Source organism: Lineus longissimus, chromosome 12 (assembly GCF_910592395.1).
Source record: "Lineus longissimus chromosome 12, tnLinLong1.2, whole genome shotgun sequence".
Lineage (NCBI taxonomy): Eukaryota > Metazoa > Nemertea > Pilidiophora > Heteronemertea > Lineidae > Lineus > Lineus longissimus.
Genome location: NC_088319.1, coordinates 10,566,286 through 10,590,815, shown reverse-complemented (window position 1 = coordinate 10,590,815; position 24,530 = coordinate 10,566,286). Strand labels below are relative to the sequence as shown.

Genomic DNA, 24,530 nt, shown 5'->3' with positions numbered 1-24,530 from the left:
GCTGGCATCATTGAACTATATAAGACGTCTCAAGGGTGACGCGTTTTTACTTGATAATGTTAAATGTATAATCCTTGTTATGACCAGATGAGCTGAGTACGGCCAAGAAGAATTAGGACATCAGGTTGATAAGAACAAGTACACTTCGTAAATCTAAGAAATAACGTTTTTTGAGCTTCTACAAAACAAACCTTGAATGTGCACAACGCATACAATATTGCGTCCCGTAAAGATTTTTTGGTTTGAAAAACCCCAATATGGTTTTTGAGAATGTGAAAACCTCTAATGGTTTTTCACTTCGCTGAAAAACCTCTATTGGGTGGGTTTTTCAAAAGCTCAAAACCCTTTTTTTCTAAGCGATGGTTTGCTTTCGCTGACTGGCGATGTTCATTTCTGATCTTTTTAGGTGAAATCCTCTACGTTCCATCTGGTTACTGGCTGAGCTCCCTCTGCCTTGAAGACAGCGTGGGTACAGTGATGGACGTATGCCACAAATATAACATCCGGGAATGCCTTGATGAACTCAGAGACCAATCAGATAGCGCGTTACAAAACTATTACGGCACCATCTTCGTCCAACTTCGCGAAAAACTCGGCCAGCAGCTTGGCGTTTTGATGGACGATGACTTTGATATCGTCTCCCCATTGGTGAATAAGACATCAACATATAAGAAACTCTGGGACAATGAGCTGCTCAAAATATCAGAATACTTAAAAAATGCCTCCAGGGAGGAGAGCATTTCTTACACAGAAGTTTTCGCGGATATTTTTCAGCCACGCCCTCTGCTGAATGACATTGAGGAGAAAGTTGAGCCTGGCGAAGTTGATCCACAAGATAGCAGCAGGCAAAAGGACGAACTTTGATTTAGATGTGCCGATAGGAAAATATGGGCTTCTGATAATAGTGTCTTCGGCGGGAATGTCGAAAACATAATAAACGAAAGAACAATAGGACAACGTTTATACATATATATTTACATCAATGTTTATATACATCACATCTAATAAGATGAGAAAATTATCGCTAATATTTTGAATTTTTTGCTGCAGAAGTTTATGTGTTATTTTTTTCATTCGCTAGCGTGGGTCCTCCCTTGATGGATGCTCTCTCCTAGCGCCGTTATGCGGTGGCTGTCCGTACGGGCCATGCGGTGGTCTATAAAATCCTGGCCGCGGTCCTCGCGGATGAAGTGGCCCATAGTTTGGACCGTGTGGTCGGGGTCCGTACGGTGGAGTTGGTCCCATGCGAGGATGTGGTCTCCCAGCGGGGTGTGGTCGCATTGGATGGTAACCAGGTGGCGGCGGGCGGTAGAAGTTCGGAGGAGGTGGCCCGCGACGGAAGTTAGGATGCGCCATACGGTCACTTGGGTGTGCAAACTGGGGTCCTTGGTAGACCTGATCCAGCACCGAGCGGTAGCATTTCTGTATTCCGACAGGTTTTGTATCCGATTCCTGGAAGAAAAAGTCAAACGTTTGAATATGGTACTCAGTAAAAGGAGAAACTTGTATCATGCAGACCTTCGTGGATATACATGGACGAAATATGAAAGGACAACTTAGTTCCAAATATGTTGTAATGATTTCTGTGGAGTTTCGTCAGAGATCGAAATGCAGGCTGATCATATTGGCATCGCTATTTACCCAAGTCAAAACGCGATCCCCATAATAAGGAGGAGTTGCTTGGATATTGTGGTCATCATTTGTGGAAAACAACTTTCCGAACTTTGAGCAATAATCGATATGCACCCATGTCATTCAGAGTATATTAGTAGTTCGTGTTTCCCGTAACATTTTATTGGTGTCTTGACCTACCTCCTTCTCCACGCAAGCGTCTTCATCCAGATTGTAATGTATGACCACCTTGGATCGTCTGCTCTCCATCTCTTGAAGCGATTTCTCATCCTCTTTTGGCACTTTCTAAAGAAAAAGGAACCTTTTACTAGAAAGGCCAAGAACATTATCGTGAGTCTTATTTATCCTAATATTCTGATCACGGCTGTGGACCGGAACCCACCCAGCCATACAATTCGTCGTAGGGTAAGGAAGAGTCATGTGCTTTACGTTAGCGTTAACGTAGGGGATCGTAAACTTGCTATTGTGCAAGACACGAAGCTAAAACCTATCAAAGTTATCCTTTACTTACGATATCGTTGGTGATTTCTTCAATGTTTGTCGTTTGATTTTGTTGTTCCATCACCTCATCTCCGCACTGCACGCTCATGCCATTTACCGCCTCCAGATCGGCCGCTATATTCTCCTACAAAGTGGATGAAATATGAAAGATGCAGACCCTCATGATATTTTGAGATGAGTTTGAACTAAAAGTACGAATGCGGTGGATTCATATGACACGAAAGCACAGGCTATTTACTTCCAGTATAGCAATAGAATTTTCCTACCAAGAGACCACATTGCATGGCTTCAAACTAAAAAAGGTGTGTTGCAGTGTTGTGCCTGGTTCCCTTTCGTTCAGGAATTGGAACATAGACTAGAGACAATATTGGCAATACGTCGTGTCATTGTACGTGTTAAGTCTTACCTGCGTTGCTTGACAGCCCCTATTCCTCCTAGCTTTATATCGCCTGTCCATACTGAGAGTCTGTCGTATACCATCAACCTCCAACATCGTGCAGTGGATGTTGGCCTCCTTGGCTCTCACGGTCATCTCCATCTTCTGCAGCCCAGTCTTCTTCTCCTGCAGCTCGAGCTCCAACAACTTAATCTTCTCCTCCCTCTTTCTGTACCGGTTGATCTCGACCTTAGCCTCCTGGAACTCCCCTTCCCGCGCGAGGAAGTACCACTCCTGCTCAGTGAGCTGCTTCTGCAATGCCTCAAATTGCTCCTTTGTGTCAGTCAGCTCGCCGAAACTTCGGTCAATTGGCAGCCGGTCTGGAACCTCCCGCGCACTCTCCAGGTTCAGTCTTGCTTCCTTTTCACTCTGCTCCATATCAATCACCATGTCCTGTAGTCTGTCATTCTCCTTCTTTATCTCTGCTACCCTCGCGTCCATTATACCTTTCTCCGTCACAAAGTCTTCCTTCATCCTCAAGATATTCACCTCCTCTTGTTTCAATTTCTCCTGCATTCTTTTCAAATCCATGTCTTGCTTGGAAAGGTCCGCTAATCCATCAATCATCATCACCTTCCTTTCTTGAAAGTTCTCTTCACGAGCAGCTAACGTCCTCTCCAACTGCATCACATCTCTTTCCCTCGACCCCAAGTCCGTCTCACTCTGTTGAAGTCGCTCTTCCTCCTGGGCTAAGTCGTCAACTTTCTTCACAACCTGGGCCTTCAGTTCTGCGCGCTCCTCCTCAAACTCTCGAATCAGCTCCATCCTCTTCTGATTGGCCTCGTTCAGACTTTCCTGGTGGACACCGTAGGTGTTCTTTAGTGCCTGATCCGTACGCCTCAGCTTCTCCAAGTAGAAGCTTGCCCTGGCGTTTGCCACACTTTGCTCACTTTCGGATGTTTCAACCCGGCGGGTCAGCTGCTCAATTTCTGTCTTGTGGTTGTTTGTCCGCGCTGCGTCTGCAGCTTCTTGTATTTCAATACTCTTCAATAGTACCGTGCTTCTGTTCCTCGCGACACTCGTCTCGCGCTCGCAGTCCTCCAGTCTGCATCTCCAATCATCCAAGTCAACCTTGTGATGTCTTTTCATGATAGCCACGCAGCAGTCGGTACCAATCCTCTGCCATTCTCTCTTCCTCCGTAACTCCGCCATCTCTCTTTCAAGTCCCTCGCAACGATCGACCTCGTCCTTCACGCACCTCTCAAAGTCTTGCCATTGTATTTCTAACCCTGCCAGGACAACCTCGTGCCGTTTTTCCTGCTCTACAAATCTCTCCTCACAGGTGCCTTTCAGTTGACTCTGTTCCTGCTCGTGGCTACTCTTCAACTCCTTAAACAACACCTTGTACTCTTTGATCACCCTTATAAGCTGCGCACGCTTCTCAAACGAACTTGACTTCTCCTCAAGTCGCTTCTCTTTCTCACTTTCTAGTTCCATATCGTAGGCCATCTTCGTCAGCTCCAGTTCTGCCTTCATGCTGTTATATTTCTCAACCCAGGCGTCTCTCTCCTCCTCCCAAGCAGCCTCTAGCTCACGACATTCCTGTTCATGCCTCATCTCCTGATCTATGCATTTCGCCCTGAACTCTTCAACCATACCAGAGAGCTTCTTCCTCTCTAAGGTTCTTTTCAGCTCATCTATCTGTCGCCGTGCTTCTACCACGCGGAGCTTATCCGCCTGTTTCGTCTCTAAATCACCCATTGCTGTCCTGTACGAGCCGATCAGTTCCACCAACTGGTCATGTTCTTCAGCAGCCTTTGTCTTTGCCTCTTCATATCGCTCTTGGTCGACGAACATTGTCAACGCTCCTTCCCTCCGCTTGGCATCGGACTCCTTTAGCTGGTGTTCAAGAGTAGCCTGTCTGGCAGACATATCTGTCATTTTGACCTCGAACATAATGACCATGTTTTTCCTTTCTGCATCTGATACACATTCTCGTTGGTGTTTCTCCGTTTCCATGGCATTCCTGTACTTCTGAAACTCTTCTCTCTGCTGCTCAATCAGGCTGTCTAGTCCTGCTTTCTCCCTCAAAGCGTCACCTCTGTCCTCTTCTCGCCCTGCCTTCTCCATGCTAAAACACTCAGACAAATGATTCATCTCTTGTACCAGATCCTGGTGCTCGTCAATCTGCTTCTTGGCATCCTCTTCAACTGATCTCCTCAACTCTACCTCCTTGTCAAGCTGGGCCCTCAAATGGTCCTCTCGCTCTCTTGATGCTTTAAATAATCGCATTCCTTGCTTTCCGAACTCGCCCCTCAACTTTCTGATCCGTTCCTCGAACTCCTCCCTCATGTCCGATTGAACCTGCTCACTCACTCTCTTCAACTCTGCTATTATTTTCTCATCCTCCGCCCTCGCTTCCTCGACGCGACTCTTCGCTTCTCTCACCACTCGCCTTTCTCTCGCTATCGCCTCTCTCCTCTCCTTCAAGACACTCTTCTTCCTTTCATCAGCATCCTTCAACATCTCAGCTTCTTTCGCCTGAAATTTCTTCATCAACCGTTTTTCGGTTTCCTTCGCCTCCCTTACGACTCGCTCTTTCTCTTTCCCTAACTTCACAAATCTCTCCTGCAGCCTGTCATATTCTGTCTCCTTCTCTCTCAACTTGCTGTCAATGTAGGTAGAGTCCGCCATCTCTCCTATCATCTTATCAACTGCTCTCTCTTCTTTCAACCTACTGACCATGGCTGCCAGTCGTTCTGACTTGGAGCGAGTATCATCTAACTGCACCTTCATCCTCGCTTCGGTCTCTGCCCTATCTTCCTGCCGTTCTTCCACCATCCTATCACAAGCGTTCCGAATCTCTTTAGCCTCCTTGCTAAACCTCTCTTCTAAACTGAATATATCTAAACCATACTTAAACTTCATATCGTTCAACTTGGTTGTTAATTCCCCTTGCTTGTTTCGAAAGTCCTCTTCAGCCCGACTGTACTCTTGGCTTCTGACGAACTCCCTCAAGCGCCATTCTTTTTGGTCGTTTTTTGCCTTTACTTCAACTGCAGCGATATCTGCGTGAAGACTCGTCAACTGTGGAAGAGAGAAAAATGCATCTGATGATCAATGAATCCAACCTCCCGCAGTGCATAATGTACAGTGGTGTGACATAATGGAAGCTGATAACTGGCAGAGAGAATATGCTTGAACAGTATGTCTGCTTTGGAGTGTTAATGAACATGAACCTAAACTTTGTCATGGAAAAATACGTTATCACCTGAGTCTATAGCAGTTTCACTTAAGTGGGTGGAGGAAGACCCCGACCTCCACCCCTCACATATCCACATCTGACTTTGTCATCTCAATCGGGTCGTACAAAGGACGGGTCAAAGCCGAGTTGGGCGATCATTCGTAATCAGTTTACCTCGTTCTTCCTGAGCGTCTCCTCCTCCCTCCTGAGTGCAAGCTCCTCAATATACTTCCTCTTCCAGTGCTTGTTCTGGAACCAAAGGACGCCAATCATCAAAAAATAATGGCGGGAGGCGATTTATATGATGCAAATTTCCGTGATTGCAAAGAGACGCCGAAATGCATCAATTTCATTGCCTTGGGGCATGGGCTTACTACTAAAGATGGCTGTTGATTATTGGACCCAAGGCAATTCAAACATATGTGTCAAAGGCGTCAACTGCCGAGTGTCCCAAGACTAATGTCAACCGAATTGTCACTCAATTTGCTTTCCATAAATTACACTTCCAATAAGGTTTCATCCGATGTAGTTGTGAAAAGATTAATTTTGTTAAACGCCAATGAGTCACCGCACACACTCACCAACGTTGCGATCGTCGAATACGTCTCTCGTGGGTATATACGAAATGCCCCCATATCAGGGTGAATCAAATACGACTCTAATATGATACATCCCAGTCCCTGTCAGGTCGGAAATGTTCACTGGTACTATTAAATCTTTTATAGCGCTTTCCCATTGACCAGGATTTGTCTCAAAGCGTTGATATAGATCGCCTCAGACTAGGGGTATCATGTGGTTGGCGTCACTGGTGCTCGGCATGTGAATGACAAAGCGGTGACCGAACCGGGATTAGAACGCACAGCCCTTGGATTGAGATTCGGGCACACTGACCAGAAGGACGCTGTACTCCAGATCTTCTGATGAAAGTGACTTACCTCTGCACTGAGTGTAAACACTGTATCATTCTGCCGGCTGTAATCAGCCACACGAATACCAAATGAATCTGAAATTCGAATTAGAAAGAACATTGCAAACATCCTCCATTTCAAAAGGAACCCTCCCCGCCGTTCACTCTCACCCCTTCATCCAAATTTGAAAATCGGTATGGGACTGGCAGGATTTTGCCAACATCTTTTAGGAATAGAAAAGGGTAAAAATTCAAAAACAACATAATTTTATAGCCAATTTTCTTACCTGCAGTTGCAGCTTTTAGCTGCATCTTGCAAATCTTTGATATATTTATGTTCATCTAGAACAGTAAACGTCAATAAACACGAAATTAAAAGAGCGAAATAGAAAATTGTAACTTTTAAAAAGCACAAAAGTTTGGTCTGGTAACCATGGGACGTTGCGCTCATTTCATTGGCCAACGCTGCGACATTGCTGTGACGTCATAACCAAAGCCGCATTTTGCGCCGCCTGGCGTTGGACGTCGTGAGGAGGGAACACCACTTCTCATTTTGGGAAGATTGCCCTGATATTATTCATATTACACTAATTTAAAAACCATGCAGTACTGTTGAATGCGCTTGTATGATTTTTTTCTTAAAGTTTGGACATTATGCGTTGGCCGGGAAAAAGTTTCGAAATTATATGCGTTGATTTCGACATTATCCATTGTTAAGGACATAAAATGATAAATTCCCTGAGTTTGGACGAGATGATAGCGCATAGCCCATCCCGAGCCAGTATTATGCTGAGATACCAATTCTCCACGGGACGACGTCTATGGCAAGCCAGAGTGGACACAATTCGTATTTTATATCCTTATATATTGTTATTTTATGTGGATATATATTCATATTTTATGTCCATATATATTCCGACCAATCAGAATGAATTTCTTTATATGCACAATAATTCATTTTATATACACATAAATTCCATTTTATGTCCACATAAATTCAATTTTATGTCCACATAAAATCCGATTTTATGTCCATATAAATTATTTTATGTGGAGATATATTGGTATTTTATGTCCATATAAATTAGATTATATCTACACATAAATTAGACCGGACGAATTTATCACCACATAAATTCCCATTTTATATGGACATAAAATCAGCCAATCAGAATGCCGCTTTATATGTGCTTATATATTCCACTTCCGTATTGAAAACGTCTACTTCCGTATTAGAAGACAGCGGGCAGGCAGTGTCTGCACACGCGCGACCCACAATGCAGCTGCGCGCGCCAATGAAACGATGGTTCCCATTGGCCAAAAGTATTTTAATACGGAAGTGACCGATTCTAATACGGAAGTAGAAGTTTTCAATACGGAAGTGGAATATATAAGCACATATAAAGCGGCATTCTGATTGGCTGATTTTATGTCCATATAAAATGGGAATTTATGTGGTGATAAATTCGTCCGGTCTAATTTATGTGTAGATATAATCTAATTTACATGGACATAAAATACCAATATATCTCCACATAAAATAATTTATATGGACATAAAATCGGATTTTATGTGGACATAAAATTGAATTTATGTGGACATAAAATGGAATTTATGTGTATATAAAATGAATTATTGTGCATATAAAGAAATTCATTCTGATTGGTCGGAATATATATGGACATAAAATATGAATATATATCCACATAAAATAACAATATATAAGGATATAAAATACGAATTGTGTCCACTCTGGCTTGCCATAGACGTCGACATAAATAGTTCTGGTCATGCGCAAGGATGTGAGATACCCCATCGGACGATGAGGCTGATAGCTTCCTCGATAGCTTCAACCTATGGCTGTATGGGCCATGGGCTACACTTCGGACGTAGTGGACCGGCCTCGTTCCTCACCCTAGCCGCTTTCTGGGAGTCTTGTACCGACGACCACGAATTGGCGGGTAAATGCGGTGCCGATAGTTTATCAACTGGCTGGAAGGGGCGCTGTAGTCGGAATAACATTTCGCTGAATAGCACAAGTAAAGTTTTAAAAAGTCGTATTCCCAGCTAGCTTATGTAATTTGAATTTTGTAGTACAAAGATTTTTTGCATTTAATTGTTTGTTGTTTATTCACATGTAGGTCAACTATCGATAAAACGCAGTGCCAACGTCGACCATCGAAATGAACGGAATTCTACGGTGACGTCATTTGCACTGATGTCCACACAAAATTTGTGGACACCGAAACATTAGAGAAATTGCATTTGACCGTGGTAATTTTCGAAACATTGCTTTTTTCTTTACATATCCCTATATTAAGACAGATAGGGAGGTTCTATTTACTTCTGAATGTTCTTTACAGCTAGTTTACCAATATTTTGCTGAGGGAGCGATAACTGTCGACATCATAACGTGGTTTTTGCGCTTGAAATCGATTGTCGGATTGAGGAGGGTGGGACTCGGGGATCACCCTCAGCCTAGCCTGAATATCAGCACCACATTTCCCGCTAGAAGCCTTGGTTCGTGGTAGAATTTTCTTGAAATGTCATCATGATCTTCCCTGGTAATTTCGCTAACGTTAATTCTAGTTTAACAATCCTTTTAGTTTTACACCAGGCGGGGGAAGCCACTGACTGGTCTGCTGGCCATCGACAAGGCTCGGGGTCTGTCAAGTCGCTGCCGAGCTACGAATATATTCTAAAGCTGGTTTCCGCTCCATTGCCAAGGCACAGGGTTTTGTTACGTCGCTGCCGAGCTAAGAATATACTCGAAAGCTGGTTCCCGCTGCATCGCAAAGGCACGGGGTTTCTTCACGTCGCTGCTGAGCTAAGAATATACTCGAAAGCTGGTTCCCGCTCCATCGCCAAGGCACGGGGTCTGTCAAGTCACTGCTGTGCTACACATATACTCGAAACCTGGTTCCTGCTCCATCGCCAAGGCACAGGGTTTCTTCAAGTCTGCTGAGCTAAGAATATACTCGAAAGCTGGTTCCCGCTCCATTGCCAAGGCATGGGGTTTCCTCACGTCGCTGCCGAGCTGAGAATATACTCTAAAGCTGGTTCCCGCTCCATTGCCGAGGCACGGGGTTTCGTCATGTCGCTGCCGAGCTAAGAATATACTCAAATTCAAAAGCTCATTCCTGCTCCATTGCCAAGGCACGGGTTCCGTCACAATTGCCAAGGCATGAGCAGTAGGTATATTCGAAGCAGTCTATGCATTATTCCATGTTTTTGAAGTGACTGGCAAGGGTGAATAGGCTTCAGTTCTGTAAAGCATTATGGGATACACATTTATTTTAGTGTGTTTATTATGCACTAGGTGTGCTCTAGGCAATAGCAATAGAGCAAAATGCAAAACCTGGCAAATGTGGCAGATGTGCTCAAAAGAATGGGGTGGCAGTGAACATGTTAAGGCCTACGTCAGCACTTTAAATATGTAAAAAAAGTACTTGCATCTTGTCAAATAATTCAAACTCTAGTACAGCCCAGTTTAAGTTGATGTTGTGCCATGCCTTACCCTTAGCCATCCTACATGCAAACATGTATAGCTGACATTCTGCCTGCTGGAGCAAGCTGTTGATAGAGCCGCGACAAGCCAGCAGCATGAGACAGACTGCCTGATTGCATACCATGTGTTGTGTTTTTTTCTCTGTGCATTGATATTGAGGTTTGTTTTAGCTCTAAGCAGCCACCTCACTGGCTCAGACTGGTATGTAGTCAAATTAACACGATGTTGAGGGCGATGCCCTATTTAGTCCACCCTGTTTAGAGTCTTCTCATCCAGTGCGATAAGCAATGGAACTTGGCATTTTGGTTTAAAAATCTATCTCAGTTATATCCAACTCCATAAATGATCACATTAGATTTAGAGTACCTGTATTACAGTAGAACCTCCCATAGCGGACATCTCTCTATTAAAGAACCTCTATCTATTAAAGACACTAGTTTTGGTCCCAAATTGTGTGTTTCCATTCAATTTGACCTCTCTAATCAGGACACCTCTCTATCAAGAACAGCACCTGTCAGTCCCGAGGGTGCCCTTAATAGAGAGGTTCTACTGTAGTAGTATTTCATAATTTTTGCTTTCAGTACCAATGATGTGGGAGACGCTGGTTGCAGTGGCAGCAGTTTGCGTTGCTGCTTACTACTGGTGGTCTGCTAGCCCAGGTCAAGAATCCAGGAGGACAAGACAAGCCAATGGCCCCTCTGGTAGTTTCCTGACTAATTTCAACTTCAAGAACTGGAACATCATCTCCCTTTTGAACAGATCATCTGAGGCTAAATTTGTCTCTCCTCCAAGGAGACTTTCTGTGTCCATGCAGGCTTCTTCTGCCTCTCCGGCATTCAATCCCCGATTAGGACAAAGGCTGAGCACCCCAGGGCCAAGTGCTAGCCTTCTAAAGAACACAAGTTTTACGGCATTGCTGAATCGTACGGCCGATGCAAGGATGCATTCGTTTGAGAGACGGAGCGGCTCCATGACCCCGCAATCTCCGGCCTGGGCGTCGCCACGAAACAAAATTAATCCATTCCTTAGGTAAAGATTTGTAAAATTGTCATCTTTTCAAAAGGAAACGGGTAGCAAAACACTTATGGAAACGGGGAGTTTAAAACTTTAGGCCGGAATATTAAAGCTTCCATTCCATTGTTAAACTTGAGCCACGACTGGATCTCTTTTTAAAATCCATCCCAGAATTTGATTGTGTATAATCTGAAGTGAAATATATGGAGCTGGAGCCAAATTGCATTGGAGATAACCCATCATCTCTTGACTTGTTCACTATGATGTAGAGTGGTAGTTTGTGTACATTCCTCAAAATCAAAGACACTGGCGACTTCGAGAATATCAAACTGTGCCCAGCAAACCAGAGATTTTTGTTGCTGAAGCCTGTGATGATGATTGTTTATCGCAGCGACTTGAAATCAATATCATGCCCAGTGGTACCAATCTTACAAGCAGACGAGACACAGTTCTGTCGCAAACTTCAGTGATTATTATTGCAGGTTGCAGCAAAAGGATAAAAATCGCTCGTTTGCTGGGTACTTAATTGTATCAATTACATTCTTTTAGATCGCCTGATTTCTCCGGGCCAGTGATATATCAGAGCCCTCCTGCCACGCCACCTATTGGCCGATGTTATCCTACTCGTGTCGGTGAACCGTCGCCAACCAGAGAACCTACGAAATTTGTCCTGAATACGGAGAGCACGAGAAATACAGGGAGTCCTTGTACACAGAGGATCACTGTGTCTAGTCCTCCCAGCTGTCTGCGACGACCTCCCTTGTAAGTTACTAGATGGCCAAGAGGCAGACGTAAGACACCGAAAATCTGAAAATTGGAAAATTAGCAGGGAATTTGCCTTTTCACAACACGGAATTAGTCCAGAAGAAAAAGGGAATTTGGTGTTTCTAGGTTTAAAGAGCAAATTTTGAGGGGCTTTTGGGATTTTTGTGTTGACTCATAGAATTTGCAGAATCAAGAAACGGAAAAAGGATTTTCCAGTGCCCTACAGACGTCGCCGCAGTGACATGGCGTAGAGAGTATGCAGATTAGAATCTCTTCCATTTCCAACCCATTTCAATTTCATCCACAGACGCTTCAAGATCATGTGTATTGTATGGAACTGCTAACTAATACTGCCACTTTTTGGCAATGAATGTTCTATCGAGATAAGAATATGAAATTTTTAAAGTGATGGTCATTGGACTTTGCAGCTGCTCCCTTAGAAGGATTCTGAATTTCTATAAAGGAATAAAAAGTACATGTAATTAAGTAAAAAGTAAAACTCCTTTAAAATACTGTGACATTAATGATTACTTTGCATTGCTTACTTGGGATGCTGATAGGCAGTGTTATTTTCCGTCTGCGAAGACTGCTTCGTGTTGTTTATAGTTAATAGCCTATCTTTAGGTCAAAATAATGTCTTTTATCTTGATATTTCAGAGGACAGCCAGTGACTAGAAAGACACCTCCAGAAGAGCCAAAACGTTCAGGAAAAAGAGCGAGGGTAAATACCTATATAAACGTCTTAAATGTTTGCTTGGTTGTTCATAATAACTGATGATCCAGGAAAATAAAATGCAGTATGGACAATGCCGTATTAAGGCAGTTACCATGAATGCTACTTTGCTGGAACTTAAGTCGTACTTCCACCTATCAAATCCCCGTGTCTTTTGCGCTTACACCTATGAATTGCCGTGTCTAAATAGACCCGTGTGTCAAATCCCCGTGTCTATTAGCCCCATCGAGCTCGATGGGGCTAATCGGGGGCTAATTTAGACCCGTGTTCAACACAGGTTTTTTGATAGGTGGAATCTGAATAGACACGGCAATTGCAAGTTCTAAGATCCGGCGACAGATGGCGCAGTGTAGTTGCCTCGGTATTGCGCCCTCCTCCAACGGGAAAGAAACACAGGAGAGCTCCCTACCTACAGCGCACCTGTCGCCGGGGCTATTAACCATTATCTAACACGACTGATAGGTGTAAGTGTGCCGCGGGTTTTTTGACACACGGCGAAGACACGGGTCTTGAAAAAACACGGGGTTTTATGATAGGTGGAACTACGACTTTAGTAAATACAGTAGAACCTCTCTATTAAGGACACCCTCGGGACTGACAAGTGCTGTCCTTAATAGAGAGGTGTCCTAATTAGAGAGGTCAAATTGAATGGAAACAACAAATTTGGGACCAAAACTAGTGTCCTTAATAGAGAGGTGTCCGCCGCTAACAGAGGTTCCACTATATATTGTATTTGTATAGCATTCTACACAACTGCAATGTTGAAATCTATTTTCAGTACATTGTATTTACACAACTGGAAATTTTCTAATTCAATTACAAATTTTAAACTTTTAACGAATGGCGTAGGCCTTTACTGTGGCTTTAGGGACAAATGCTGTCACAATTAAGAGGTTACTTGATTGCAGAGGTCAAATTCAATGGAAATGACAGATTTTGAACCAAATGCAGTTGAATAGAGAGCTGTCTGTATTGGGTGGTTCCACTGTAAATGCATGCTCTCTTGTTGCAGGAGGTAGACCCAAATCCCGTGGAAAATAGTCCCAGAAGAGAAAAGGCTTTGAAGACAACAGATGAAAGGTAATTTCCTGATGAAGTCTTGTAGTGTACGGATGAAAATTTGAAGAAAATGTTGATTTTCGAACTTTGCTCGTGTTGATAGGAACTGCCTTTGTCTTAGTCACACCAGATCTTATTTCTGTTCTACAGGGCGAGTTTCAAAAAGTGGCTTCTGTCCAACACTTTCATTTTCCCTTCAGTGAATAACTATGAAAAATCTGTTGAACTGGAATCTTATGTCTGATATAGCTACCCCTATTGAGAATTACCACATTATATGCTGGAGGAGGGGGATGAGTGGCAGAGTGGTTAGAGCGCTGGGCTTATAACCAGGAGGTCGTAGGTACGATACTCAGACAAATCAACACTGTTTCATCGTGTGTCCTTTGGCAAGGCACTTAACCCTACTTGCTTCTCTCCACCCAGGAGTAATTGGGTGCCCTGCGACAGACAAGCATCCTATCCAGGGGGAGCAATACTCCTAGTCGCTTAATGCCTCGGAAACCGGAATAAGCTCTGGTCGGATGAGCTATCCTCGTCAAAATAGAATTAAGGACCAATAAAACTACATTTTTGGTGGTATTATTTCCCCATGTAGAGTAATTAAGGGATGAAAAAATTCAATAATCATTGACCCGGGAAATGGCTTTCTCATTACAAACATGGTCCACTTACCTGCAGGGCCCCCTATTGGCAGGTTTTGTAGTGCTTTTCCTCACAGACTCAAACGCCTTCGGCTTCTGGTTTCAGGGTCCAAAGAATGTCATTGAAAAGGCCACCACTTCGGGAGGAGACGCAAGCTATGAATGTGTTAAAACCGAATAAGCGGGTACGCGGTCTCAATAGTATCGAAGCATCCTTAACCTCAAGCAAACGAGCAAGGGTAAGCGTTTTTTTGAGTGAGACAGGTCCAACTCATTTTGGTCCTGTAGACTGACCAACCTCGGCAACAAGCCTTGTCCGCAGACGGCGTGTATTGCAATGGCTATTGTGTGACTTCTCAGGATTAAACATATATCTCTTGTTTCCCCAAATCAATCAATGACTAATTGTATTTTGGAGTCGGTGACATTTTAAAAAGATTTTTTTTTTTCGGTCTTAGGACCGTGTTACTAGCCCTGAAGATAGGACACCCACGGAGAAAAGGTCAAGGAAAGAAACTCTGAGCAAGTAAGGTTTTGATATCATATTTCTTTGCTATAATCCTCTGTATTAAAGGTTATATTAGGTTTTTGAAAGCACATTGACTGTTTAACTGTCATTAACCAAACAACAAATCAAAAATTTTATCTGGACATGGTATTTGATTAATCCATGATATTATTGCCAGTGATGAAAAACAGTATGGAGAAATAATTTTTTGAAAAAAAAACTTGGAAAAGTCAAAAATTTGATTTGGCATGTCTTCCAGGGACAAAAGCTTCGAACACATTCCTTGAAAGCCACGCCAGTTCATCCAGTGATACATAATCCCGGGTTCTCCCTTGGTCACACCTGGGCCTTTTTGCATGGTAGCCAGCAGTGTTAACTGCTGGACTATGAGACTCCTCGTTCTGTGGTGAAAATTATCATACCCTGTTTTGAGCTTTAAGACGTTTTTCATTCCAGTGTTGTAAAAATTCTTGAAGCGTCTATTGTGGAGAATGCAATGGAATTGAGCAAGAAAACGCCAGACCAGATCATGGGTCTGACAGCCGAGCACAAGCCACCGGACATTGATAGCCCTCGTGGTCGTAGTGGTTCAGTTCCTCGCGGGACACCCAAGCGATTAGTGACCAGCATGATGAAGGAGAAGGATAGTCCAGGTTTACAGCAGACAACACCCAAGCGAGTGAGGAAACAATCTGTGGCAAAAACATCACCTTCATCGAGTCCAGAAATGCCAGAGTGGATGAAGGATAAAAAGGTAAGTTTGTTCATCGATTATTTATTTGTTTGTTAATTTGTTTCATGTTTTAACTTTATAATAATTTGCATGAAATTCTCTGTCCTTTTTATCAAACAGCAGAGGACGATGAGGTTTGGGAAAGTCATTCAATCAGAGATGGCAGATTTCAGAATGGCTCTGAACATGCTGCCGCATGTCAAAGAGTAGACTTCTTTTCGGTGGCACGCTGAAAATATCAATCTACTAGAATATACCAGCATCATTAAATCCAGCTTGATTTTCATCTCGGGCAGAAATTTCAGACCACAGTTCCTGCCAATTAGGTAGCCCCTAGTCAGGACATTTTATGAAGTCATTCAGGTTATTTTACCTGCCAAAAACTACCCTTTGCAACCAACATCATTGTAGATGATGAACTAAAGTTCTACGTCTTAAGGAATTATTCCACTGGAGCAATTTTGTCAACGACTGTTGCTGTTTCCCACCCGGATTAGCTTTTTTTGCATTTGAAATTTTGCGACAACAGCAAACTTCGAGGGTTTCCTGCTTTAGAGGAATCAGTCCCTAATGCTCTGTGCTTTAAAAATAGCCTCCCAGTTTCTGTTCCTAGATTGTGGAACACCTTCTCAGTTCACCCTGGAGTGTAGATTCCCCAGCTTGCCAAAAATTGGGCAGGCCTTCCAACTTACCAAGCTGGCCTGTCCTGGGAAAGTAGAAAGTTTTTTAATAATGTTGGGAAAATTGTGTTGTTGGAGTCTTCCAACGAAATAACTTTGTGCTCAATTGGTAAGTTGGAGGGCCTGCCTTCATCATCATCATGTCCCGCAGCCATGCGGCCATTGGGGCAACCCTAAGTTGTTAACAATGCGACACCACACGGTTCTGTCCTCAGCGAGGCAGAACAGGTCACTGGTCTTTCTTCCAGTCCAGTGCGTCACGTCATCCATCAAAATTCTCTGGACGGCTGCGTAGGCGGCTACCCTCCACTGTACCATGCAAGATGGTATTTGCTAGTGTTCCCTTGGCTCTTGTGACATGGCCGAACCACCTCAGCTTTTTCTTCTTGGCAACGGTTAGGAGGCTGGCGTGATGCCCGATGTACTCGGTGACCCGTTCTCTTACTTGGATGTTGGTGGTGTGGGATGTGTAGTGGATATTGAGTAGTTTCCTGTAGCAGTTCAATTCAAATGCGTTGAAACGTTTCTCGATCTCGGTGTTCATGGTCCACGATTCTGCCGCATACAAGAACACTGAGATCACCAAAGACCTCATCATTGAGATGTTTCTGTTGCACCAAATTCTCTTCAGTCTGGTTAGGGCAGCTGCAGCTTTGGCTATACCCATTTTCACCTCCTTGAGGGATGTGCCATCCTCTGTTTGTGTGGCACCTAGGTAGATGAACTCTGCCACTTGTTCCGCGTAGTAGTCTCTTAAGCAAACGTCAGTCTGTTTACGTCCGCTGGATATCATTGTCTTCATCTTCTCGAGGCTGATTTCCATGCCATATCTGCCAATGGTTTTGTCAACCCTTTGTGAGTGATGGATTTGGTCACTTCTCGAGCCATGTAGGAGATCGATGTCGTCGGCAAACCTCAGATCAGTGATCTTTCGGCCCGAGATCGTCTAGGGTGACTCCAGTTCAGGGAGTGACTCTGTTCTCGAGGAAGATATTGCACAGGGTTGGTGACAGAAGGCAACCCTGTCTTACTCCTACCGAGGTGGGGAAGCACTCACTGAAGTCCTCTCCTGTCCGAACCATGCTCCTCGATGCTGCGTACAGTGCCTCTATAGTCTTGATGATAGCCTACCAGGGCTGATGTTGTACTTCCTTAGAACTGCCCATAAACCTTCCTGCCAGATACGATCAAAGCATTTCTTGTAGTCTATGAAGTTGTGGTACACTGGCTTGTCAAGCTGCCTATACTTCTCTCAAAATACCCTGAGGTTGAATATCTGTTCTGTTGTGGACCTACCTTTACGGAAACCGGCTTGTTCCACGGCCTTAAGAACGCAATATTTAGATAAGATTAAGGCAATCTGGGGAATTGATTCTCCTAGGCACTGCTATATACCTTGGCACATCTAAATTGAAAAATTTATTGACTGGAACCATTTCAGTCAGACGAATACAAAGCCGAACTGCAGCGACATCTCCGAAATAAGGAGCGGGACGAGCAGCTGGCCAAAGAGAGGCTGGAGGCGATGTTACGGGTCATTGACGGCGAGGATGAAAAAGGTTAGTGTAAAAAAGTTTAAAATTATAATAAATGAAATCTGAGTAACTAAAATAGTATTTTCAGTAATAAGTTAGATTTTTGTGCATATCATTTATATTAAATACTATTTTAGGGACCTTATTTCTAATTCTTCATTAATTTAGCTGACAGTGACATGATTTGCCATCTAGGCATATGTTGGCAAGTTTGTTGTACGCACTGATGTCAATTACGCAGACAGGCCAAGAATGCGTAAAGTGACCTGGATTCTCTCTGCGCTGAGCATGGCCCGCTCATTCTGCTGTTTACCTGTAGCTTTAGTTCCAGCCACATATGATGCGGCAAGGAAATTCCTGACTAAGGCAGTGACCTGACTGGTCTGTTGACGACATTGCATGGCCAACTGTTCACTTTAGAGAAAAGACAAAATCACTTAGGTATAACTTAATCGACTTGACAAATGACCTGCATGGTCCCCTCATTAGAAATCAAAACTACTAAGATTTATTTACCTTTCATATTTCAACTTGATATAAACAAATGTATATTTCAACTTGACATGCTTGATTTAAATAACAGAGTTGTCTATTTACTATGATCAGACCTACGTTTCTTCTACAGAAAGCGCTGTAGATCCTTCGGCAACTTCAACTACCCAACCAGCCATGCCACCAGTAATGCCTGCTCTCACCCGCACCACATCTGTCTTGACAACATCGCCAACAACGGGCGTCCAAGGGACAGCGGTGACCCCAACTACAATTGTAATCACCACGTCCACAATCTCTGCCTCGGCATCGTTCAGGCCTACATTCCTTACTTCGTCTCCTCAATTGTCGACAACAGGAACCAAAATGACATCTAAAACGTCTCCGAAAGCATCAGGATTATCATCTGCCCTAAAACAGGTCAAGTCTTTGACATCTCCGACAAATACAGCAAAGCCACGGGCAGCTTTGAACTCTTCTCTGTCTACTAGTGCATCCCCTGCGATATTTACCTCACAGACTAGTGCATCAACAGGGCCTGCTCTGCCCGTGTCTACTCCTGGGATACCCCAACAGGTGTCCGGATTTTCATTTGGTGCAGCCCAGCTGAATCCCTCAACAACCTCAGTGACGAGCAATGCCAGTGGTAGTGGGTTCACCATTCCTGGCCAGCCTTCCTTTCCTGCTGCCCCATCGAAGCCCGAACCCTCAAGTACAGCAAATACAACATCTGCACAAGGATTACCGCAGGTGTCGGGCTTAACATTTAGTGCCCAAGCATCTGCACCAAATTCATTGTCGGGTAGAGCTGCAGAACAAAAATCGGGTTTTGCCTTCAGTACCCAGGCACCTGTAACCACTTCTCATGCTGCTGATAAACCGAGTTTTAGACAAGCATTTGGGCCATCTCCTACCAAGTCTCAAGTGCCTGCATCAACTGGACAGACAACAACAACACAGCAGACGTCTGGCTTTTCATTCAGTGCTGAGCCATCTTCTGCAGCAGCGCAAACTTTGGCTGGATTTGGTTTCTCTGCCCAGACTTCAAGTGCGGCACCGGGCCAAGCTCCCAGCAGTGCACAGTCTACCAAGGCTGCAAGTGTGGCAGCACCAGGAGGATTTAGTTTCAATGCAACCACTCCGGCTGCAAACCCAGCATCTTCTGCATCAACCGCTGCAAATCTGTTCGGTTCTGCACCTCCTGCATATACTCCGAGCTCAACAGGATTTAGTTTGGGCGGTGCCCCGTCTACAAGTGCTGCATCAAGTTCAGGGTTCAGTTTTGGAGCGCACGCTCCTACTAGTGCCGTGACGACAGGTGCAAGTCTTGCCTCTTCTCAGACCACCCAAGCAAGTTCAGGGTTTAGTTTCGGTGCACAAGCTACGACTACTGCTGCTAGTTCTGGGTTTAGTTTCGGACAGACGGCGGCAGCCCCTCCAAGTTATGGACAAGCAACAGCAGCGGCCCCCACTCCAGCCTTTGGATCAGCCACTTCATCAACCTCTGCTGCCGCTTTTGGGCAGGCTACCACATCCGCTGCCACAACAGCCTTTGGTCAGACAGCAGCACCAGCATTTGGACAGACTACTCCAGCAGTGTCGTCATCAACATCAGCGTTTGGTGGTCAGAAGCCATCAGCTACAGCTTTTGGACAGTCAAGTGCGCCAGTTGCTTCAGTGTTCGGTAAGACATTCTACATTTCTCTTTCTTACTCAAACTCAGTGTCACAGGTGAGGCCTCTGTTCCTCCTTTTTCATAATGATGGACCATGTTCACATTGAGAGGGAGAACGGTTTCTGAATATCAAACTGAATAGCACAGCTCATACTTGAAGTCTTTCAGGAGAATGGGAGGAGGTGAGAGAGAGTGAGAGTACAATTTTATGCATTTTTCAGCTTCAAAGCTGAGTTCTTATGGACAATCGATCACATGAACTTAAGACGTGGTCATTTATTTCTTTCCAGGTGCCACGACCAATCCCACTGCTTTGAACTTAACAACCGGAAGTGCAAGACAAAAGCCAGGAAGCACAACCATACCATTTTCCTTGGGAGCAAAAAAGCCTGCAGGATCAGCCGCCAGCAGCTCTGGGTTTAGTTTCTCAGCCCAGGCAGTAGGAGTCTCCACACCAGCCAAAGCACCTGCAGGCTTTGGCTTCCAAGCACCAACAGCAGCTCCAGCCTCCAACCCATTCAATGCCGCACCAGCCAAAAGCTCTGCCAGTTCAGCTGGATTTACCTTTGGTGCAGCAGCACCAAGCACTGCCTCCAGTTCAGGGTTCAGTTTCGGTGCACAGACTCCTAGTGCAGTTGCTACACCCAAAGCAAGCTCTGGTTTTAACTTTTCTGGTCAAGCTGCTACTACTGCAACTTCAACAGCCAGTTCTGGATTCAGTTTTGGTGGAACCACACCGGCAGCCCCTGCTTTTGGACAATCTAATCCAACTGCCCCGGCATTTGGACAGGCTGCTGCTCCAGCCTTTGGACAGACTTCATCGGCCCCTGCATTCGGACAAAGCACTCCAGCCGCCCCAACATTTGGTGGAGCGGCCAACATGACCAAACAAATGCCTGCTGTTCCTGTCTTTGGTCAGTCGACACCAGCAGCCCCAGCATTTGGACAGGCATCCTCTGCCCCGGCCTTTGGACAGTCTACTCCCTCGACACCAGGTTTTGGACAGTCGGCGCCAGCACCTGCGTTCGGTAAGAAAGTCTTCTGATTGCAAAATGAGCGTAGTTGGTGCCAAAACGGCGCTTTCAGTCATATGAAGACCCATCTAACATTGTCTAAAATGGGGAGTTCTCACAGTCTTGGTAATTCCTGCAAATGTGACTCTCTAAAGAAAGCCCAAGTTGCATTGTAGCACAGGTAAAAAGGCCTGTTCATTGCCCCGGCTATGAAGATGCCATTCTTGATCCACTTTCAACCATTGTGTAACTTGTTATGAAGTCACCAATAATCCTTCGAACCTAGTTCGACTCTGCTGGGTTTCTCAAAGAGGGACAAAAATACATCAAGCAATGCTTTAGATGGGAATGTATTTTTCTTGTTTGGATATTATGCAATGTCCAATACAGTGTCTTGGAATAAGATAATCTGGTCCATTGTCTGCTTCAAAAATGCTTTGCGATCACATGTCAAATGCCGTTTAGCTAAACAAGGTATAAAGACCTGGCATTGATAATCTCTGTGTACTGTTTATTTAAATGCCAACACCGTTGGTTCAACTTTTGAAAGTTGTAGAGAAAATTTGAATATTTCAAATTGTGTGAATACGTACTGAATATACATTTCTACAATACCGTTGAGTGGAAAGGTATACAAATACGAAAAATACCAATTTTCATCGATATTTCTATTTTCCTGGACAACCAGTAATTTCAAAAAAGGCATTTCCCTTTAATGATGCTCAATCTGTCTTCTCTTGCAGTTGGTGCCCCCTCCACACCCGTGTTCAACGTGGGAACCGGGAGTGCAGCTCCGAAGCCACGCACTGTCAAAGCCCGGAGAAGGATGCAACGAAAATGATGACGTTTTTAGGGTATCTTCTTCTTGAACATTACTGTTATCACTATAAGCAGACGACACATGTGTGCTACTTTCAAACAATCTCAATAACTGATATCACTATGAGCAGACAATCTCAATTACTGTTATCACTATAAGCAGACGACACATGTGTGCTACTTTCAAACAATCTCAATAACTGATATCACTATGAGCAGACGACAAATGTGTGCTACTTTCAAACAATCTCAATAACTGATATCACTATGAGCAGACGACACATGTGTGCTACTTTCAAACAATCTCAATTACTGATATATGAGCCGACGACACATCTGTGCTACTTTAAAAAAATCTCAATAACTGATATCACTATGAGCAGACGACACATGTGTGCTACTTTCAAACTACCTCAATAACTGTTATCGCTATAAGAATACGACACATGGATACTACTTTTGAACAATCTCAATAACTGATATATGAGCAGACGACACGTGTGCTACTTTCAAACAATCTCAATAATGTTCTCACTATGGGCAGATGACACGTGTGCTACTTTCAAACAATCTCAATAACTGTTATCACTATGAGCAGACAACACATATGTGTGCTACTTTCAAACAATCTCAATAACTGATATCGCTATGAGCAGACGACACATGTGTACTACTTTCAGACAATCTAAATAACTGTTATCACTATGAGCAGACAACACATATGTGTGCTACTTTCAAACAATCTCAATAACTGATATCACTATGAGCAGACGACACATGTGTACTACTTTCAGACAATCTAAATAACTGTTATCACTATGAGCAGACAACACATATGTGTGCTACTTTCAAACAATCTCAATAACTGTTATCAATATAGCAGATGACACATGTGTGCTACTTTCAGACAATCTCAATTACTGTTATCACTATAAGCAAAAGACACATGTGTGCTACTTTCAAACAATCTCAATGGTTTCTTTTCACTTTTGCAAAATAATGGTGCTTGTGAATGCATTTTTGGTTCAACCTTGCAAATATTATCTTGAAGGAGGACTAGTACGATGAAGTGAGACTATAGGCAGGCACCAGGTAGGCACGATAAAGTTACGATAAATTGCCAATAGGTGTCTCACCTATCTCACTGTACATTGAAGCTACTATGGCTTTGTACTAGGATATGCTAATCACTGAGGCAAACACATTCAGGCCCCCGAACTGTGGATGTAGTGTAGCATGGACAATTTTTGTGGATGTCTTGATTTTGTAGTCCAAGCTGTGATCTGCAAAATTAACAAGCGCAAAATTTCACTTGGTTCATATATTATTTTGTTGTACCTACATGTACTAATCATGCATGTTGACCAGTCCTTGATATTCTTGAGTTCACCCACAACATACGAATTGCTGTATATTGTTTTGAATTATAAGTCATTGTCCCAGGTGTCGTACAGATCTTCATTGTATTTTGTGATTTAAATGTGTAAGAGAAATAATCATGCTTATTCTTTAAAAAACTGTGTTGATTTAGAATGTGAATTTGCTTTGGAACCTCCCTGTTTTCCAAAACTGCCTGTAACTGTGGGAAACTGTTTTCACGAGCATTAAATTAATGGTTGACCAAAGGCACCGCCATTTTAGCTAGAACTTGAAATCCTAAAAGCAATTAGAACTCGTTCAACATGTAGTCATGTAGTGAATGTCAAATTCAAGGGTGGGAGTCTGTTTTCTGGAAAACAATTTACTCCTTGCCTTGAAACTCACTTCAGTTCAAGTGTTCATGGTCAAAATGAGGATGCCTTTGGCCGGCCCTTATTATTGGCTCTGCATAGGGGCCATCCCAGTGTGTACGCACTGTAGGGGGGATTGGGGGTACACCTGTACATTTACCCTGTACATGTTGTCCAAAATGTGCGTACAGGAGGAGGGGGGGGTCTCAAAATCCCCACTTTGATGCATACATAGATGGCCCCATCATCATCATCATTATATGGTCGAAGGCCTTGTAGGCTTGTAGCCTTGTAAATTACTGCATAGCCTGTGAACTACAGGTTTGCCCACTGCAGTGGAATCGTTTCTCTAACCTAATTGCTCGGTAATCTTGAAGATGCAGCCCGACTGAATCTGCACAGATGGTCTTAATACTGACAGATGCCATAATGAATGGGCTCATGCTGTTTATTGTTTCTCCTCCCTGGCTTCAAACTCCTCCCGGTTGTGACTGTCTCCAATTAAGTACATCTCCTCTGAGATTGCCACTGTCTTCAAGTGCATCTCCTCTGAGATTGTGACTGTCCTCAAGTGCATCTCCTCTGAGATTGTGACTGTCTTCAAGTGCATCTCCTCTGAGATTGTGACTGTCCTCAAGTGCATCTCCTCTGAGATTGTGACTGTCCTCAAGTGCATTTCCTCTGGGATTGTGACTGCCTTCAAGTGCTTCTCCTCTAAGATTGTGAATATCTTCGCTTCCTTTGAGACTGTGCCTTCGTCCAAGAGGATGTGTTGATAAGAAAGGACTAGAGTGGAAGATGCAGGCCAGCTGAATCTGCACAGATGGTCTTGCTGAAAGATGCCAGGTTTCCTGTATAGGGTTGTTAGGGAATTATTGCATTGGATCTAGGAGTGTATAAGGCCTGGTTACCCATTGCAAATATTCAGTTGTTATTGTTGTTGAGTTGAATTGTTATCTTAA

The 24,530-nt window shown here is 43.8% G+C and overlaps 2 protein-coding genes across 3 annotated transcripts; one reads left to right on the top strand and one right to left on the bottom strand.

Moving 5' to 3' along the window:
- Nucleotides 1-1,077: 1,077 nt before the first annotated feature.
- LOC135496539 (uncharacterized) lies at nt 1,078-6,972 on the bottom strand. The gene is made up of 7 exons (XM_064785900.1): nt 6,948-6,972; nt 6,689-6,756; nt 5,928-6,002; nt 2,540-5,596; nt 2,144-2,257; nt 1,813-1,917; nt 1,078-1,452 (listed from the first exon to the last, which is right to left on the bottom strand). Exons 1-7 carry the CDS (start codon nt 6,970-6,972, stop codon nt 1,078-1,080), a joined length of 3,819 nt encoding a protein of 1,272 aa, XP_064641970.1.
- A 1,877-nt stretch (nt 6,973-8,849) lies between these two features.
- On the top strand, nt 8,850-23,365 carry LOC135496845 (mucin-19-like). 2 transcript variants are annotated; one of them, XM_064786395.1, is made up of 13 exons: nt 8,850-8,934; nt 9,267-9,851; nt 10,750-11,197; nt 11,732-11,944; nt 12,605-12,668; nt 13,693-13,760; nt 14,490-14,622; nt 14,842-14,909; nt 15,348-15,645; nt 17,746-17,863; nt 18,465-20,015; nt 20,297-21,034; nt 21,763-23,365. In XM_064786395.1, exons 2-13 carry the CDS (start codon nt 9,845-9,847, stop codon nt 21,858-21,860), a joined length of 3,804 nt encoding a protein of 1,267 aa, XP_064642465.1. In that variant the 5' UTR covers nt 8,850-8,934; nt 9,267-9,844; the 3' UTR covers nt 21,861-23,365. The 2 variants fall into 2 exon arrangements, with proteins under 2 accessions (XP_064642465.1, XP_064642464.1); XM_064786394.1 differs by having other exon boundaries at nt 8,929-9,851.
- Nucleotides 23,366-24,530: the final 1,165 nt, after the last annotated feature.

Bases quoted from the DNA above. Each gene is read 5' to 3' on its own strand.
- LOC135496845 (XM_064786395.1), top strand. The intron at 11,945-12,604 runs GTAAGTTACTAG...TTGATATTTCAG, and splicing joins TGTCTGCGACGACCTCCCTT to AGGACAGCCAGTGACTAGAA. The intron at 21,035-21,762 runs GTAAGAAAGTCT...CTTCTCTTGCAG, and splicing joins GGCGCCAGCACCTGCGTTCG to TTGGTGCCCCCTCCACACCC.
- LOC135496539 (XM_064785900.1), bottom strand. From the start codon at position 6,972: ATGCAGCTAAAAGCTGCAACTGCAG. The intron at 5,597-5,927 runs GTAAACTGATTA...TCTCTTCCACAG, and splicing joins AGACGCTCAGGAAGAACGAG to TTGACGAGTCTTCACGCAGA. The intron at 2,258-2,539 runs GTAAGACTTAAC...TCCACTTTGTAG, and splicing joins GGGGCTGTCAAGCAACGCAG to GAGAATATAGCGGCCGATCT.